The sequence below is a fragment of the Bactrocera dorsalis genome, chromosome 3 (genome assembly GCF_023373825.1).
Source record: "Bactrocera dorsalis isolate Fly_Bdor chromosome 3, ASM2337382v1, whole genome shotgun sequence".
Classification (NCBI taxonomy): Eukaryota; Metazoa; Arthropoda; class Insecta; order Diptera; family Tephritidae; genus Bactrocera; species Bactrocera dorsalis.
Genome location: NC_064305.1, coordinates 81,344,910 through 81,362,790, shown reverse-complemented (window position 1 = coordinate 81,362,790; position 17,881 = coordinate 81,344,910). Strand labels below are relative to the sequence as shown.

The following is a 17,881-nucleotide window of genomic DNA, read 5'->3' as shown; positions in this document are numbered from 1 at the left end:
ATCTGTTAGGAGCGCTTTTGTAAAAAATATATAACCAAAAAATTTGCCATTTGTAGTATACGAATATACTCTCATATATTACCTTTTAAATTCTCAGCATATTCACCCAAATCAATTGATCTCGCCCAGCGTATGAAACGCTGATTGGTCCACACAATTGGATCGGTGTCCACATTTTCCGATTGTACACGACGCATGGCCAGTGTTTGGCGATCATATTTCACAATACGAAGCACGTGGATGCCTGAAACATAAAGGATGCAAAGTTTATGGAAAATATGAAAGTTAAATAATTTTTTATAATTAATTCCTAAAAATCTAAACAGCAGATAACAGAGTGGCGATACTAGCTTAGAACTCATTAGCAGTGCGTTCAGGGCTGGTCAAGGAGTGCCTAACCACGCTATCAATAGCATCGACTGTCTATGTGATTAGACTGGTAGGAGTGCCACTTCACAGCGGAATCACAGGAATTTGTAAAGCTGAAGAACTGGCAAGAAAAGGCATCCTAGAACCGGTAGAATGCGTGTCCTCTTATGTTCTACTACTAGATAGCTGGGTTTCACCGAAACTTGCCCAGTGCTGGGCCGCCGGTCACAAAAGCCTTTTGAACCAAGTTCAATCGCAAGAGTAGTGATCTCCTCACTCCCAATAAGCCTAGCCTCTCCCTAGTTGTGGGGCTTTTAACAGGCCATTACCCTATTGACGTCCACGTAGTAAGGCTGGAAATCCTACTAGACGCTATCTGCAGAAGCTGTATGGAAGAAGATGAGGTGGAAACAACTGAGCACTACCTTCTCAACTTTCCAGCGTTTGGGCGGTCAGCACTTAAACACTTGGGTTCACATACCTTCAGATATCCTACCGAAATGGAGGGAGTGGAAATTAAATGCCTGTGCAAATTTGTATTGGCTACTAATATAACCTCAACCTATCCAAAACCTTACGTGCTACATAACCCCATTCTTGACTCACCATGCACAATACTCGCTTGATGAAATTTTCGCGTCACACCCAAAAACTTCTCCAATTCCTTCTTCGACAGCGTGTCCAGCATGCGCGCATCAACCAACGAATGCAAAAACGAATCGGCATATTGTGGTAAGCCGATGTCCGGCAGCCATTCGGAAGCCACCCAAGTATGTCCCAGCTGTGTAATCATTGGATAACGTACCAATTCTGGTCGACGTTGTTCTTCAATGGCCAACCGCAATTTTTTACGATGCATGGGATGTACCAAGCCTAAGCCAGCTTCCAATTCACCATCATTCAATTCAAGCAACACCTTGCCACTTTTCACATTCTCCGCACAACGTGTGCTATATTGTGGCATGCCGAGCGCCACCTCCAGCCAGGCGAGCACTTGTGACGCGCGCCATCGCTCCATTGGCAGCTGTGCGGCGTCACGCAGTAGACGTAATTTCTCAGCATAACCCTCTTCGGAGAGTGGACTCCATGAGTAGTCGGCGTCTGAAAGATAGGGAGTTACTAAAATAGACAAAGAACAGATATGTGCGCCGGTTAGTGGGTTAATTGACATGAAACAATGAATTCGATGAGTTTACGACTTACATTCAACAGTGCCATCTGCTGAGAGAGCTTTATTTTTATTACGAGAGCGTGCAAATACACGAGAAATGCTACCCCAAGTACCGCCGCGTCCATTGCGTGCACTTAGTGTGCCGGTTTTTGGTGTGAATTTACGCGCAACTGCGCCCGGTCCATCCGACTCCACGGGCGAGCCGAGTTGCTCTACAGATCTGTTGATAAAAGAAGCAAAATTCAATTAGCTGTGAAAAAAATTAGTACAAAAGCCGAACCTCGAGTATGCGGCAGAGTTCAGTGGTGACAAAGTTGGACTGCGTTCCTTGGGTGTGCCATCTGTAATGCAAATATTAACAATGCTGAAGATCACTAATCAGTTATCTAACACCTTTCACTTACATTGATACATATTTTGACTAGAGACCAGTGAAATGCTATCCGGATCCACTGTTATACATGGGCCATTCTCGCAAGTACCATCACTAAAGTTTAAATCGCCGCCAGTGCTCTCGCGATCACTACTATTTCGTAAACCCGAATCGTTCGAACAAGAATTACGATCCCCTGCCGTAGCGCCAGAGCCACCACTCAAGCTGCTGCTAAACGCTGACAATGAATTCGAATTTCCACGCCCACTGTCGTCATTACGCATTGCACTGTTCGCTGTTGCTGTTGCGTTCATTTGATTGATCATTGCGGAAGCGGCCGATGGCGGTGTTAGTGGTGCGAACGACAATAAACTCTCCTGATCGGACAAACAACCGGAGAGTTGACGTCGCGCCTCTTGTAGTTGGTCTTGCAGACGTTGCAGCTGCAGGTCTCGTGCATTCAATTGCTGCGCCAACGCCAACGAACGTTCAGCCTCATCGCGCGCCTGCTTCAGCAATTGCCAACGTTCGCGCTCGCGATCACCGGTCAGTTTTGCATTATTCGTTTCAGTCTCGCGCACACGATCTTGAAAATTACGTATGAAATCACGCAGCTCTTGTTCTTTGTCTTGCAGTGAGGCGCAGAGTTGCTTTACCTGTGCAAGCAGTTCACTTTTGTCGGCGCGTAATTTCTTACGTTCGATGCGTAGTGTCATTATTTGACTTTTTGCCGAACGTAGCTCGGCTTCCAGCCGATCGACGCGTTGTTGCGGCATGCTACCGCTGCCATCGGTTGAATGTGCATCGCCACAGCTATTGGAGTCAGAAAGGTCGACACCGCCAACGGCGCCCTCTGGTGAGTTTTCCAAAAGTTTTCGAAGACGGTGTATTTCCGCGCTAAGTCGTTCGTTTTCCTCGCGCAGTTTTGTGGGCGAATCTGGAAGGCAAATAATGAAAAATGTGTCATAAATTTTTTTACGAAAAATTTAAAAAGATTTGTCTCTCCCAGAGAGTTATTAAGGAAGCATACTAAAAACGATCTTTTTCCGTTTTGGATTTGATAATATAATAAAGTTATAAGAGGATTGGTACTGTATTAAAAATAAAGGGGTTGCTTGGGTTTACGGGTTAAAAAAAACGAACTTGTTTATTGTCTTATTAAATTCTACAACGCCTCTTGAATATTATCCCAATTAAAGTCGATCAGAGTAATAGTTTCGGAGATACAGCCTTGAGAACTTGTGCGCTCAAGGCTAGCTAGGATTAGTGTACCATCTTTAAACAGGTTTTTCGCGAAACTGTGTTTTTGAAGTCGGTTGGCAAGATTTCTTGAGAACTGCTGAACCGATTTTCATGAAATTTTATACAGGTCTTTGAGATACAATTCTGTTTTTTACCCTAGGAAACCCATGTAACCCCTTAATATCATCTTGCTGAACCTTATTGGTATTGTAAAACTAGTTTTATAAAGTGTTTTTGATGACTTTGTTTCTTGAAGTTATTGTTGTGAGCCCTTTGCCATGCCCACGTATTGCAACGAAGCCATTCCTTTGCCCCCTCTGTGCCTCAAATCACTCATAATTATGTTAATAATAGCAATTAAAACTTAATTATTTTGTTATCACAATCGACTAACAACTTAATAACAAATCTATGAAATTACCATGGTAACTGCGAATTAGTGAAAACACTATAAATTAAACGAGAAAGCAGCTGTTTGAGTGGTGGGAAAGCAAAGATCAACAAAATTAGCGCAGCACAATGCTAAAACAATTGCATTAATTCGAAATTCGCTGCTAATTAAGTGAACAACAGCGGCAAAAAGCAAACGCGTGGAGCAATTTTCCAGGAATGAATGATTTGCAAACAAATATCTAAATTGAATAGAGTTGCTATTTTACAATGTAACTGAAGGCGTACATAATGAGACTAAGTGGATTTAAGTGAAACAGTAAAGAGGTTGTATTAGTTGTAGGTATTCAAATATATTCATATAAGTATATCCTAGTACATGAATAATATATAATTGATGAACTGGTGAGCTAATATTTGTATTCTAAATTAAGTAGCAATAGACTTGAAGCTGATGAAGAACATTATTATTTACTCTAAATTTGATTATCAAATTTGACCCGGATTGAGAAAAATATTTCTTACTTATTTCATTACGAATATTGCTAAATTCTACAATACCCCTAAAGAATTTTGATAAATTTTCAAGTTGATCCGAGTAATAATTTTAGAAATACAGCTTTGACAACTTGTGTCCCACTTTTATTTTCACTAAAATTTCTTAACGAGTTTTTCTCGAAGCTGTGTTTTAGAAATCGATTGGTAAGATTTTTCCCTGGGAACTACACAACCGATCTTCATGAAATTTTTAACAGGTCTTTAAGCTACAATTCCTAAAGACTTGGATGAAGGATTTTTTGTCTATTTGAAAAAGAAATGTCGCTAAATTTTCATTGAAATTATAACTTTTTGGTATAAATCCTTACTTCGTTCAAGATCTAACTTAAGGTTTTAACTAAAACGCATATTCTTTTCGCAGAAAATTGCATCGTAATGTCCGAGTTTAAAATATTTCTTTCCAAACATTTCAGAATTACTTTTTTAATAGTATATATTTGTAATAAAAAATTGTAAATAAATATTTCATTTTTATATGAGAAAAAATTGTCCAAAAAGGCGGTTTTTGGCACCAGAAAACACAAGTAACCCCTTAATCCTCTTTTCCATACACTTGTTATTAGCTTCGGTTTAGAATTGACACGCTTCAAAGCCAAAACGTTAACTAAAAGGTGTTGAGTAGATCCATAAGAGATGTTAAGATCGTCTCCTATCACTGTGGTAAACGACTATATGACTTCAACTTTTTCAAATATTGTCATTAACAGAGATGGATGGAGGACACGAATGCGGTAAATTATCGATGATTTCCTGAACTACATTTAATGCTTTTTGCCATTGAGTAAAGAACCAACTCCTATTTTTCGAATCATTGTTTTCTTAAAATATACAATCGTGTTTATATTTTCCATAAACCATTTTAGTTTACTTTGTTGAACCCCTTTTTATACAATTTTATCATTCTAACGGCGATCAGATATCCCATGAAACATCTTAAAACTCCAAATCCATGAACAGACAAGCTTCCATAAACAAGTACTTTTTGAACCAAACTCTCCTCAAGGAGGTGCACAATGCTTAAGTTGACTCGTCTGAAAATATTATATTGATTCAATCATAGTTTTTGTTTTCCTGCCCCCAATACCGCCTTATGAATAAATATTGGTTGATTTGAATAAATTTCTCAAGCCCTTAGGCACTGAATGCTCCATTGCGTATAGTTGACTTTGTACCGATAATATTGATGAGTTTGTGAGATATGTAATTGAAATTCAGAGAGAATCTTTTCCTAATAGTAGTATATCTGTGGGTCAAAAATGGGTTGGTTGGTTGATTGTTTTTTGAACATCAATAAAATTTTTTAGCAATTTTTGGTTCACTCTAACTATTTTACTAATGTGAAGCATATTTTATAAAAAGCAATTATTATCGAAAATTATTGCTCGAGTTAAGCTCTTTTATAAAGTTTCTTCTGACAAAGATGTATGCGTTGATGCCTTTATGTAACTTGCATTAGTGACTCCATTAACAGAGCGCTATCAAATTCTGTTTAAATGCAAATTGTAGTTATAAATATAAATGGATGTTTGGTTGTATGTATGTATATACGAGAACATGCTTGTAAATACATCTGTTTATGTTCGAAGCAGCTTAGTCGTGAGTGAAAGTTTGCCCTTTAGCTTTCTGAATCAATTCTAGAAGCCGCGCACCTACATGAATCACTGAACTGAACTTTAACTTGTCAATGCGATTATCACCGCAACTATTGAAACAATTGCTTTATTTAGTTGTTATTGCTGCTTAGCTACCTGCTCAAATCAGAGCTGGTGATTACTTGTTGTGAGTATCATTGTTGTATGTGCATATTATTGGCTGTAATGGAATTGGTACCCTTTAACCCCACTAATCGGTTGAGTGCTAGCGTATCCGCTCTGCGTGTCCACGATGTCGTCATAGTGACCAATCTTCAAGATATCGACAATAATTTAGCAATTGCGTAGACAACACAATATGCAAATTGTTTTTATCGACTTTTTATTTACTTTTTCTTTTATTTTTGGAATTTGCCAGACGGAACATACACAGACGGAATTTTCACTTCAATCAACCAATGAGTTATATTGTTGAAATTTCGAAAAAATGTCGGTGATAAATATAAGTTTAACGCAGTGACTTGAATACGAACATAGAAAAAACTGAGCGTAGTTCATTTCAATTTTCATTTTAGCGCACTTTTTTGGCGACTGGCAATGGAGCAAAGCTAACAAAACGCGAAAGGCGGCTTGCAAATGTCAACGTTTGATGTTTGCTTTGGTGGACAAGTCAAATATTGCATATTTTATTTGCTTTTATTTATTTATCTCTTTTATAAATTTTTTTGACAAATAAACTTTTTATTTTTCACTTGGAAAGGTCGCCACATTGTTTTTGTGTTTGCTATTTTCCAACTTCAGGTTGAATGACTTTCAATGATAATACCAAATTGCCGTTTGACGTTGGCAATAATATTTTTTTGTTTTTTTTATGTTGTTGTTTAAATATAATGCGTAAACTGTAAGATTGATGGCGATAATAACTATAATAAATCATTTGAATTATACAATTTTCAATTTGCTCACATAATTGTAAATATGATATCATATTATGTTGTTGTTTGTAAATAAGTATTGAGTTTTGATTGATGTTTTCGCATGTAAACTATTTAATAAAATTAAGCATCAATGTGTAATCAATAAAACTGTAATTTAATCTTAGAGTAACATATATATTATTATTGAAAATTAATGCTCATATAATATATATGTATACATACAAGTATATATGCACATATCTTTTTCCTTATGACAATTTCAATTATTTACTTGTAATAGTTAAAATCAAATAGTATTTGCACGGTGTATGAAGTTTAAATTGTTTAAAATATTATATTCAACACAAATCATAAAAAAATGATTTTGTTAAATCTAACGTTAATTTAATGGGAGCAACATTTGAAAATCATTAATAATATTCTTTTAAATCAAACAAAATTTCACATATCTAGACTGCCATGAATTGTGATATATTATAACATTCTATTTCATATCAAATGATCATTTGAAAACCAAAATCTTGCATTTCAGTTTTGAAAAATCTTAACTCTGCGCTTTTAACAGCAGTTCTCAACCACCTCCAATGGGAGGTCACAAGAGGTTTAACGATATATATACCTATGCTTATACGTGGTTGCCTTTTATATTTCAGGATTAAAGAACACAATATCATATTGTTTTTGAAATAGTCTCCATTAAAACTTCTACACTTTTCCATGCGTTTGAACCAATTCTCAAAGCAATTTTGCCACTCTGATTGAGGTATTTCCAAAACATACATTCTGAACGCATCAACCGCCTCTCCAGATGTCGAAAAACGTTGACTTCTCAGCTTTTTTTTTATGTGCGGGTATAAAAAGAAGTCATTTGTTTCCATGGCAGAACTGTACGGTGGATGACTTATCATATCGATGATTTGAACGCTCAAAAGTCCAGTTATTTCAATCGATATGTGAGAGCTCGCATTGTCGTCTTCGGAGGTTGGTTTTCTCAATTTTGCTAGTGCTGTGGTTTAGACATATCCAGTTTTTCCCTAAAACACAGGACAACATTTGCTTGGAAGTGCTTCGCGCATAACTTTGGTTCCATTCGGCTCATCTGGAAACATCTATACAATCGACGGCTGTTTACTTCCGGGTTCATACGCCTAATTTCGCGATTCATCACCTCTCACGATGTCATGGACGTGTTTCGAAGCACCGTTATTTTATTCTTTTTTATAATAACATTTTTCTCGACCAATCGACACGGACAAATTGTGTGGTTTCCAACGTGAAGAAATTATTTTACACTCAAATGTGTATACAATATTGAATCTGTACTAATCCCACTAATGCCTATAGTTGTCTCAATCTCAAGATAGATCAAACGATAATCTTTCAATATCAGTTTGCGTACAGCAGCAATATTTTTTGGAACAGCAAGCGATTTTATACAACCTACTTCGATTGGATTCACCAATCCATAGATAAACACTGATTTAGTCGATATGGGTTTCGATCTCTTCGGCTAAACAGCTCTACACTTAAGTTCATATTTTCGAGCTAAATTCGTCTTGAAGTGATCTATTACTTCGATTTGTTTCACCATATCATCGATAAATACTGGTCCTTGGGATGAGCTTCATCGCCAAATATTGAATAAGTTTATTGATAGTGCATCAATGAAGCCTTACTGAGTTAACTTACGTCGAAAGTTGTAAAAATAGTCGCGTAAAAATTTTCGCAACTTAATTCCATTTTTGTCGAGATAAATATTTTGAGCTACTGTAAACAACACAAAAAGTGATTGTATGTCCAAACGTTCTGAGTATGTATAGCACCAAAAATGACGAACTTCAGTACTAAGTTGTGAGTTGCCAGATTGCAACATTAGATTTGTCATATTACGAAATATAAAAGCAACCTACGTACGAGTATTATACAAGAAGTGAACTTTTGTAAAAATTAATAATAAAATTTTGTTTGACAGCTAGTTTGCACTGAATATTTTGTTTCTAGTGATATGGAAATTCTCATATAAAATTTATTGTAATCGGAGATTGGTCTCTTTGTCTATCTATAACTATGGACCCGGCCATGCGTTTCTGTTGTATATATTTTATACTATTATTCATATATTAAAATACAGTGGAAATGTAACTTACGAATAAAGGCGAAAACGTTTTTGCCGATATAAGAATCCAGGGGATTGTACGAATTTAAGGCGACTTGCTCAATGTAAAGTTACCAGTCTTTCTGTCCAGTTAATAGAGTTTTCCACTTAACTTAACAAACATCGACAATGTGCATGGTTAATGGAGATGACCGCTTAATAGAGCGTCCATTTAATATAGCTTTCACTTTATTTTTTTATTTATTAATTGTTTTTACTATCCAATCTTCTAAGTTGGTTCGAAAACAGGGTGGTAAATTTTGCTAAAATCGGTTCAGTAGGCGGACAAACAACGTGATTTTAATATATAAAGTTTATACTATGAATAATACTAATACATAATGCCATAATATGGTGAACTAAATTTGAGATATATATTGCACCCAACGCCATCTATCGGTAATATTTCTGTGACAAATATTTATTCCAAGCGCGTCGAATAATTTTTATGACGGACATTTTTATAATTTCAAATGAGAGACTTGACTAAAGTTCTATAGAAATAGTCTATTAAAAATTTTGGAAAAAATTTTGATTTTTTTTTAAATTAATTTTGATAAAAAAAATAGCAAAATTTGCAGTTTTCCCATCCCATTGTGTTAAAGTACACTATTCTAAGACTTTCAAAAGAACCCATAAAAAATCAGATCAGAAAAAAAGAAAAAATAATCAATATTAACAATCCCAAATGCAGCTGAATTAAATTATGAAATAAATTCTTCAAATTATATAACAACAGTTAGAATATCACCATTAAATTTTTTCACACTGCAGCAAAACCGAAAACTAGCAAAAACCGTAATATATTTTTACAGCGTAAATTGTAATGAATTCATAAAGGGAATATAAAAAGTCATACATTTTTATATACTCGCATTTCAGTTGCGTTAAATTTAGAATGAAATAAAAACCCGGTTCTTTGATAATAAAGTTTTCATAATGTTTCCCTCTACTGCACACATTTATACACATGCCTGACTGCAATTCCAATTTAAATGCCATACAAATAAACTAAATCAATAAAAATTGAGCGCTCAAATATATTTATATTTATACCCAAATGCTCACGAATAATACATATGGCGAAGCACATTTAAACACTTACTTATGTGAAGTCATATTTATGCAATTAAAAAATATACATGACTTCAACTTATACGCACAATAAATATGGCTGCGTTATTAAATAACATATATTATTTTTTATGTGCCATCGTTTTTTCTTCTCCAGCAAATAAATTGCGTTGCGGTTAATTCACGAGTCATGATTGCAAATGTAAAAGTCAAAAGTTATTAAAGTCTCAATCGAAATGAAATTTCCTTGTGCATCCAAAGGAAAACAAATATCAGCGCATGATGGACCATAAACAATTCAGCGCCTTCGCTTTGAGTAGCAAGAAAAATTCATTATGACGATTATAAGCCACAAAATATTCAATTTATTGCATAACGGTGAACGATAAAAGTAATATTTGCACAATTTGTGTTGCTGTACTACGAAAAATAAATTATTTACACACAAGCTTCGAAATTTATGTGTTGAAAGTAGATTTAAAGGCATAAAATTTTATTTCCTTGAATATGTGGTTGCTCATACGCGACGTGCGCCATTGTGCGTGCCACATATTGTACAATGCGGTTGTTAAAACTAAGCGGGTATAAAAGAAAATATTTTTAGTTGGCAAATGCTTACGCACTTACATAACACCAATAGCGTTTGAAGATGTGTGTGTGTGTGGTCTGTGTAGTGCCAACAATTTTACAGTTTTAATTCGATTTTATCGTGAGTATCGCATGAAATCCACACAATAGACGCAACAAAAGACGGCATAGAATTACGAAATTAATAGAAATTTCTATTTTAGTGCAATATCGTACGTAAGCTTAATGGTTTATAGTAAATTGGAAGTAGTAAAGCAAATCGTAAAGTCGCTATAATAACTTAATGTTGCTCATACGACGCGTTGTACCAGTATTTTGTTCAAGCTATTGATTAAAATTATAGTTTTGCTGGGTTTTGTAGTTAAAAGAAACTAAGAAGTAAGTATTATGTCGTTTGTTAATAAAATGCTACAATATTATTCAAGAGAAATGAATGCATAACTACTACATTTTTATGGAGTAACTTCACGAGAAGCCTGTGAAAATTATTTGTCGCAGTTTTTCGCCGAAAAAATCTATAGTTTTTTTTTTTACACTGATGGAATAATGTTATGAATCTGTAGCCTCTTGGGGAAGGAAGGACGTGTGCGGAATTGCAGGTCGATATCTCAAAACTGAGGTACATGCAGATAGACTGAGGAACTCGGCTCTTTATGCTGATACTTTATACTTAGATATACTTTATATGGTTCTGACATTTTTTCTGTGCATTATAGACTTCGTGGCAAACATATTATACCCCGTTCAGGAAATAACTTTATAATTGTTTTGAAAATACATACAATCATCATATATAATATAAGAAGAATTAGAAACCCCTTTGATTGTTCATTTTGCTACTACCAAACAAAATATATTTAATTCAATCTGCACTACTTAAAATATTTGAAGAGCAATGCAAACAAACAACAAGAAGCAATGTCGAAAGGCACAAAATGAAACCAAGACTAGACAAACAATGCTCAAAAAATGCCAAGGGAACAAAGCAATGTCTACATTTTCAACTAAATAGCTTACCTTATACTCACACGCTTTCGCCACAATGGCAATTAGCAGAACAGCTACGCATCTGCTAACATACATACATATGTCTGTGTATACGTGTGCGTGTATACCGAAAATTGAAATAAATGCGAGCATCTGAAGTGTCTTTGGCAAAACCATGCTTCGAGCACAAGTGGCTCGGAATGTGTAAAGAAATCTCAGCTTCTCCCATGCAAATCACGCCATAAACAAATTGTGTTGTTGTTACTTAGGCACACTTCAATGAATAGCAGGCAATAAAATCGTTTAATTAAAAATTCACATTTCCAAAAAAACGAAGAAGAAACAACAGCAGCAAAAGGAAAGTAAGGAAAAACTGTTGCCAACGGAGTGCAAACACACAGATTGCTGCTTGTTGTCAATGTTACAATTGAGGATTATCAGAAATTCCTCCACAAAGCAATCAGGGCACCGCCATACATATTTACATACATACGTATACGCAGAGAAAATACAGGCAAAAAGCAAAGCAGGACTGCAACAACTCAACACGCAGCTTAAGAAAGCTGCTGGAGTACGGGTTTCTAGAAATTGAATTTTCTACTGGAAGCGGGGACATGAGTCTAAACCGGACGTAGAGGCGTTACCACACCATGCAGGTTACAACTTGAAGCGGAAAATGAATGAAGTAAGGCTGTGGGGAACAAATATTTTCTGCATATTTTCAAATGCAAGCAGCTTTGAGTGTATGTGCATGTGTGTGTATGCAGGCAGCTTGCACTGTCCAATTTAATAGCTTGGCAAAGGCTTGAGTGCGCGCTGAGCTCTCTGCATACATAGTGAATTGGCCGGTCTTATCGCATGCGTTGATGTGCAAGACACAAAGCCGCTCAATGTCGGCCGAAAAATGCATTTACGTGCATACTCACAGGCAAACACTCATTTAGCCAAGTAAAGTGCGGGTATCAGCTAACAACAATGCCATATTGGAAAGTGGTTGGCCTTTGCTAGCCAACGTAGCCGGACACACACGCACACACGCCTGGAAGCTGAACACGCAGGACATTCGGCATAATGGGACAGGCTTTACTTTCTGTGTAAGGCCACTGTTATTACGGTAATGGTCGGCACACAAAAGGTCATGCATACATGAGGGCTCTTTTTGATGTATATATACTATATATCCTACAGTAAATTGACCTGTTTCAATACTGCTGATAACCGGTTTGAAAGGGATTTTAGGAAAATCAGTAAAGCAGTTAACAAAAATGTTTACTTATGTCATAAAATGTTGAAATAGTTAGCAATGGTTACTAAAAATAACAGAAAAAGTATTACCGTATCATTAGTTAGAAAATAATATTTAATGATTATAACAAAACTATTTCGATATTCGAACTCAGTCGCCCTTTAAGTATGCAACCCGAAGTGTCCTATTCATTTGGTAGATTTATTGATTTTGTGTATAAGTAGTTTTTTTAGTTTTTTTTGTACATTCAACTTTCCGGTCCACTTTAAGAGATATTGAGGTTAATAAATAAAACCACATATCGGAAAAATGTGTGTTTATTACCAAAGTATTCTAAAGAGTATACTCATGCAGCAGCATCATCTGTTGCTAGAAAATGGAAATCCAATATTCCCCGACCCTTTATGCGTAACCCTTTGTTCTATTTTGGGAAACCTAACTATAGGAATTCAAAAAATTATATGATTGATATCGTCAAAATCTTAAAATTCTCGTCAACTACCCTAGAAAATAAATCCGATGAGTTTCTCGACTGCAGCATTTTGTTATGTAGACCTAGCATTTCATATCGGTAATATTGGGTAGTCGAAAAAGTCTTTTCGTATTTCATATCAAACTTCAACTTCTGTTTTTTATTTTTATAATTATTTTTAAAATATGTATCATTTTGCTCGACCACTTTTTTTACTGTCAACAACTGCTGATTATTCCATCATTGTAAAACTTTCCTGGTTTCTCGGCGAAAAACTGCGACAAGTAATTTTCACAAGCTTCTCTTAAAGCCAATTTTACTCCATTAAGAGAGTTCTGTATTGACCGAAACAAATGGTAGTCCGAAGGTGCAAGGTCAGGGCTATATGGTGGATGCATCAAAACGACACAACCAAGCTCTCCCAGATTTGCCGAGTCATCAAAGACATGTGTGGTCTAGCGTTGTCCTGATGGAAGACGAAACATTTTCTGTTGATCAGTTCTGACAGTTTTTTTTCGATTGCTTGCTTCAATCTTATCAGTTGTTGACAGTAAAATGTAGAATCAATCGTTCGACCAGGCTGGAGCAGCTTATAGTGGATGATTCCTTTCCAATCCCAACAAATACTCAGCACAACTTTTCGAATCCTGGTTTTGCGACAATTTGTTAAGCTTCCCCACGCTTGGACTTTTTCGCACATTATTGTCGTATTTGATTCATATTTCATCTCCTGTTACCATTCGCTTCAGAAATGATTTGATATCATTTTGTTTCAGCAAAGAATCGCAGATGTTAGTTCGGTCCGAAACATCGAGCTTCTTTTTACAGCCATCATTTTATGGACTTTTTCAACGATAGGTCGACTAGAGCGAGCTGCATCTTTCACATAGAAATTTTCAGAACGGAAACGAGCGTACTGATACATCATTGTCTCCGTAAACTTCACAAATTTTACTGGTGGCTTGCGTGGCAATCTTCCCTTTTTTATACAAGAATATCAAAATATAGCGAATTATTTTCCCTCAATTTTTAACAGTTGTATTTTTTCCAATTTCCTTCGGATTTAATTTTTTTTGATAAATTGAAGCTTAAAAACTCACCTTTCCAACACTATATAGTAAGACACATTGTGATTAGTAGCACTGGAGATATACGATCATTGACAAAATACGAAAATACTTTTTCGACTACCAAATATTTTACAGTGCTGACAAATTTTAAGAACGCCATCCGTTGCTTAACTTTTGGTCGACATAAAAAACTTATTTTAAATTTTAAAACAATTTCGCACATTTTTCTATAGTTTTCTTTATATTTATCCAATTATGATGCAACTATGTCCCGTACCTGAATCACCAAACTCTAGATAGAATATGCAATAAACTTTCCTACTGGTTGTTATCGCAATTAACACTAACACAGTGACTAACAAACATATGTAAATTTAAAATCCATGCAGGCAACAAGCCTTTGCATCATTGTATGTAAGAGAAGCATCAGCACTACCATCAAAATGGCATGTCTGGAGTCCGTATGGACCGCCACTGATAGCAGCTTACCACAATGCTTAGCAGCGAACGACTTCTGTCTATGCTGACAAGCAAAGCACAGTGGCTACCAAAAAAGAGTGCATTAGTGAGGCGCGAAGCGCCTCAACGCATGCTTCGTGTATATTGCATACTGAAGTGCAGACCTAGGGCAACTGACGGTTGTCGAAATACGAACGACTTGCTTTTGCAGCGAAAGAGTAGCCGTCCCAGTGCAGCCCATAAGTAGAGAGCAACCACAAAATCATTCGATGTGTCCAAAACACAGCAGACAGACGTCTGTAAGTCAAATGGCCAAGCAGTGATTTGCATTTATCGTCTCATACACACAGCGGGCTGTTTGTTGGCGTGCGGCGCATGGGATTATAAGCCACCGAATTGGCTGGCAGCGCTTGGAGTATGCAGTTACGAATGCACACCCCAGGCAGACGGGGACTTCTTGCGAAGAAATCACTGTTCTTGTATTACAGTGCAAGCAGGGGCGAGGGGTGACAACCAGCACATCGCCCATTTGCAGCATTCAGAAAAATGATTATCCTCGTTATTACCGATTTACATTTCCATTTCAGACTATTTCCGCTGCCAAACATAAAACTCTCTCTGCTCGGACTTTGAGTAGATTTTGCTGTTATTTTCCACAACCTCGGCGTTTATTACATCCCTATATTGTACACAAGCAATGTCGTACATCCTTAAGGACGCTTGCAATTCGCTGTGATAATCCTTGCGATACATATGCTCATGTTTCACTGTGCTTGCTGCGGAAATGGAGAATATGAAATTCCATACTTCGATGATTTTGTAAAACTAAAGTATATACAAACTTATTTTACAGCTACACACATGCCCTTGTACACATACATACATATACATATATAACGGGTGATTTTTTTGAGGTTAGGATTTTCATGCATTAGTATTTGACAGATCACGTGGGATTTCAGACATGGTGTCAAAGAGAAAGATGCTCAGTATGCTTTGACATTTCATCATGAATAGACTTACTAACGAGCAACGCTTGCAAATCATTGAATTTTATTACCAAAATCAGTGTTCGGTTCGAAATGTGTTATTATCGACAAATTTTGTTCAGCGATGAGGCTCATTTCTGGTTGAATGGCTACGTAAATAAGCAAAATTGCCGCATTTGGGGTGAAGAGCAACCAGAAGCCGTTCAAGAAAAGCACATGTATCCAGAAAAATGCACGTGTTTGGTGTGGTGTACGCTGGTACGCTGGTGGAATCATTGGACCGTATTTTTTCAAAGATGCTGTTGGACGCAACGTTACGGTGAATGGCGATCGCTATCGTCGCTTTTTGTTCAAAAATGCTACACACTGAACTTCTTGGAGGAAAACTTCGGACAACATTGTCAACATGGACCCGTAGTTGCCACCAATGATCGCTAACGCCAACTATTTTTTGCTCGTCATCTACAACAGCTCGCGACTATGGCCATTTTGAGAAAACTCGGACAACAATTCATCTCAAGAAATGGACCCGTAAGTTGGCCACCAAGATCATGCGATTTAACGCCTTTAGACTATTTTTTGGTGGGGCTACGTCAAGTCTAAAGTCTACAGAAATAAGCCAGCAACTATTCCAGCTTTGGAAGACAACATTTCCGAAGAAATTCGGGCTATTCCGGCCGAAATGCTCGAAAAAGTTGCCCAAAAATTGGACTTTCCGAATGGACCACCTAAGACGCAGCCGCGGTCAACATTTAAATGAAATTATCTTCAAAAAGTAAATGTCATGAACCAATCTAACGTTTCAAATAAAGAACCGATGAGATTTTGCAAATTTTATGCGTTTTTTTTTTAAAAAAGTTATCAAGCTCTTAAAAAAATCACCCTTTATATTTACAAATGTACCCTTCAGTGTTTGCGTATGTGTGGGTTTTATGTCTGCAGTTTTTGGTTAATTGCATAAAGATATTTGACGTCCAGGCTACAAACGAGCTATCAGTTTACACACGTTATTTAAATATGTACTTGTATATGAAATTTAATAAACTTTATTTTCTTTGGACATTCTTTTAATCTTGGTGTACTTAAGAAGAAATTTCGAGAGTATTTATGTATATATAAATGTGTGTAAAATAGAAAGATTGGCTCAGAGAGTTGTTAGGGTTTTTTTTTCAATCGACGAAACACTTCTTAAACATAATTTTTGGGATGGACCTTAGCTCTTTCAGCGATTTTCTTCTGTCTTGTAAAATATTCTTTTTATTTTTGGAGAAAAAAGTCACACGGAACCATGTTTAGTGAATATGGCGGTTGATGGATCCTTATATTAATGTTTTTGGCCTAGAATTTACGAAAAATCTCTTTAATCCATTTCTTTTAGCAAATGAAAATAGCCTAGTTCCTAAGAATCTGTTTAACCTTAGCGGCTACTGCAGACAAAATTAGCAATCAATACGTTTGAAAATCTTTTAATTCATCGTACCTCTGGTCCGTGTATATCCAAGAACAATTATGCTCTCCAAGTCAACTAAATTTTAACACCAAACTTTTGTTTTTTTAAGGTTTGATACCTTTAAAAATCACATAAATATTCATCATAAAATTTTACTTCTAGAATTTTTTGGAAAATTCGACCGTCACTATCCATCAGCTTACTACTTACTATACTCATTTTTCTCAAATCAGTACTTTTCGAATTTGCTACAGCGATTACTCGTATAAAAATTATCCGATAACTTTCAAGTTTTCTGCATGTTATCATAGGTTCGGTGAAAGTTCTCAAAACAAGATGGTCACCGATCACGATTTTCACAAAAAAATGTTATTTAGTGATGAAGCTCGCTTTTCATTTTATGTGCTTATGGACAGAGGGAATCATTGATCCATATTTTTTTTAATGAAATCGACCATAATATTGAATGAAGAACACGGTACAGACATGATTAATGTCTTTTTCATGCCAGAATGGGAGGATTTTGATGTGGACGATTTGATGTGTCATACAGTCAACAAAACAATGAATTTCTTCAATAATTTTTGGTCTGCACAATACCTCGCTCATGCTACTGTGGCGTGGCATACAAAACGGGCCATTTCACAAGACTGAAATATATTTTAAGAGGATTTAAAAGCGCTTGTCTACGCAGATAAGCCCGTGATGATTGATGGCTTGTAAGAGCATATTCGGCGGCCCAGATTGCTGCAAAAAGT

At 36.2% G+C, this 17,881-nt stretch overlaps 1 protein-coding gene across 9 annotated transcripts in view; it reads right to left on the bottom strand.

Annotated features, from left to right (window-relative positions):
• LOC105230008 (kazrin) overlaps positions 1-17,881 on the bottom strand; it is a 268,925-nt gene that overhangs the window by 21,695 nt on the left and 229,349 nt on the right. For 6 of the 9 annotated variants that reach the window (XM_049450729.1, XM_019991664.3, XM_049450732.1 and 3 more), the window contains exons 7-11: positions 1,945-2,850; positions 1,821-1,881; positions 1,573-1,760; positions 976-1,488; positions 83-244 (exon numbers count right to left, since the gene is read on the bottom strand). In XM_049450729.1, coding sequence (XP_049306686.1) covers positions 83-244; positions 976-1,488; positions 1,573-1,760; positions 1,821-1,881; positions 1,945-2,850 — 1,830 coding nt within the window. The remainder of the gene's footprint in view (positions 1-82; positions 245-975; positions 1,489-1,572; positions 1,761-1,820; positions 1,882-1,944; positions 2,851-17,881) is intronic. The other 3 variants (XM_049450730.1, XM_049450731.1, XM_049450737.1) reach the window with 1 other exon arrangement.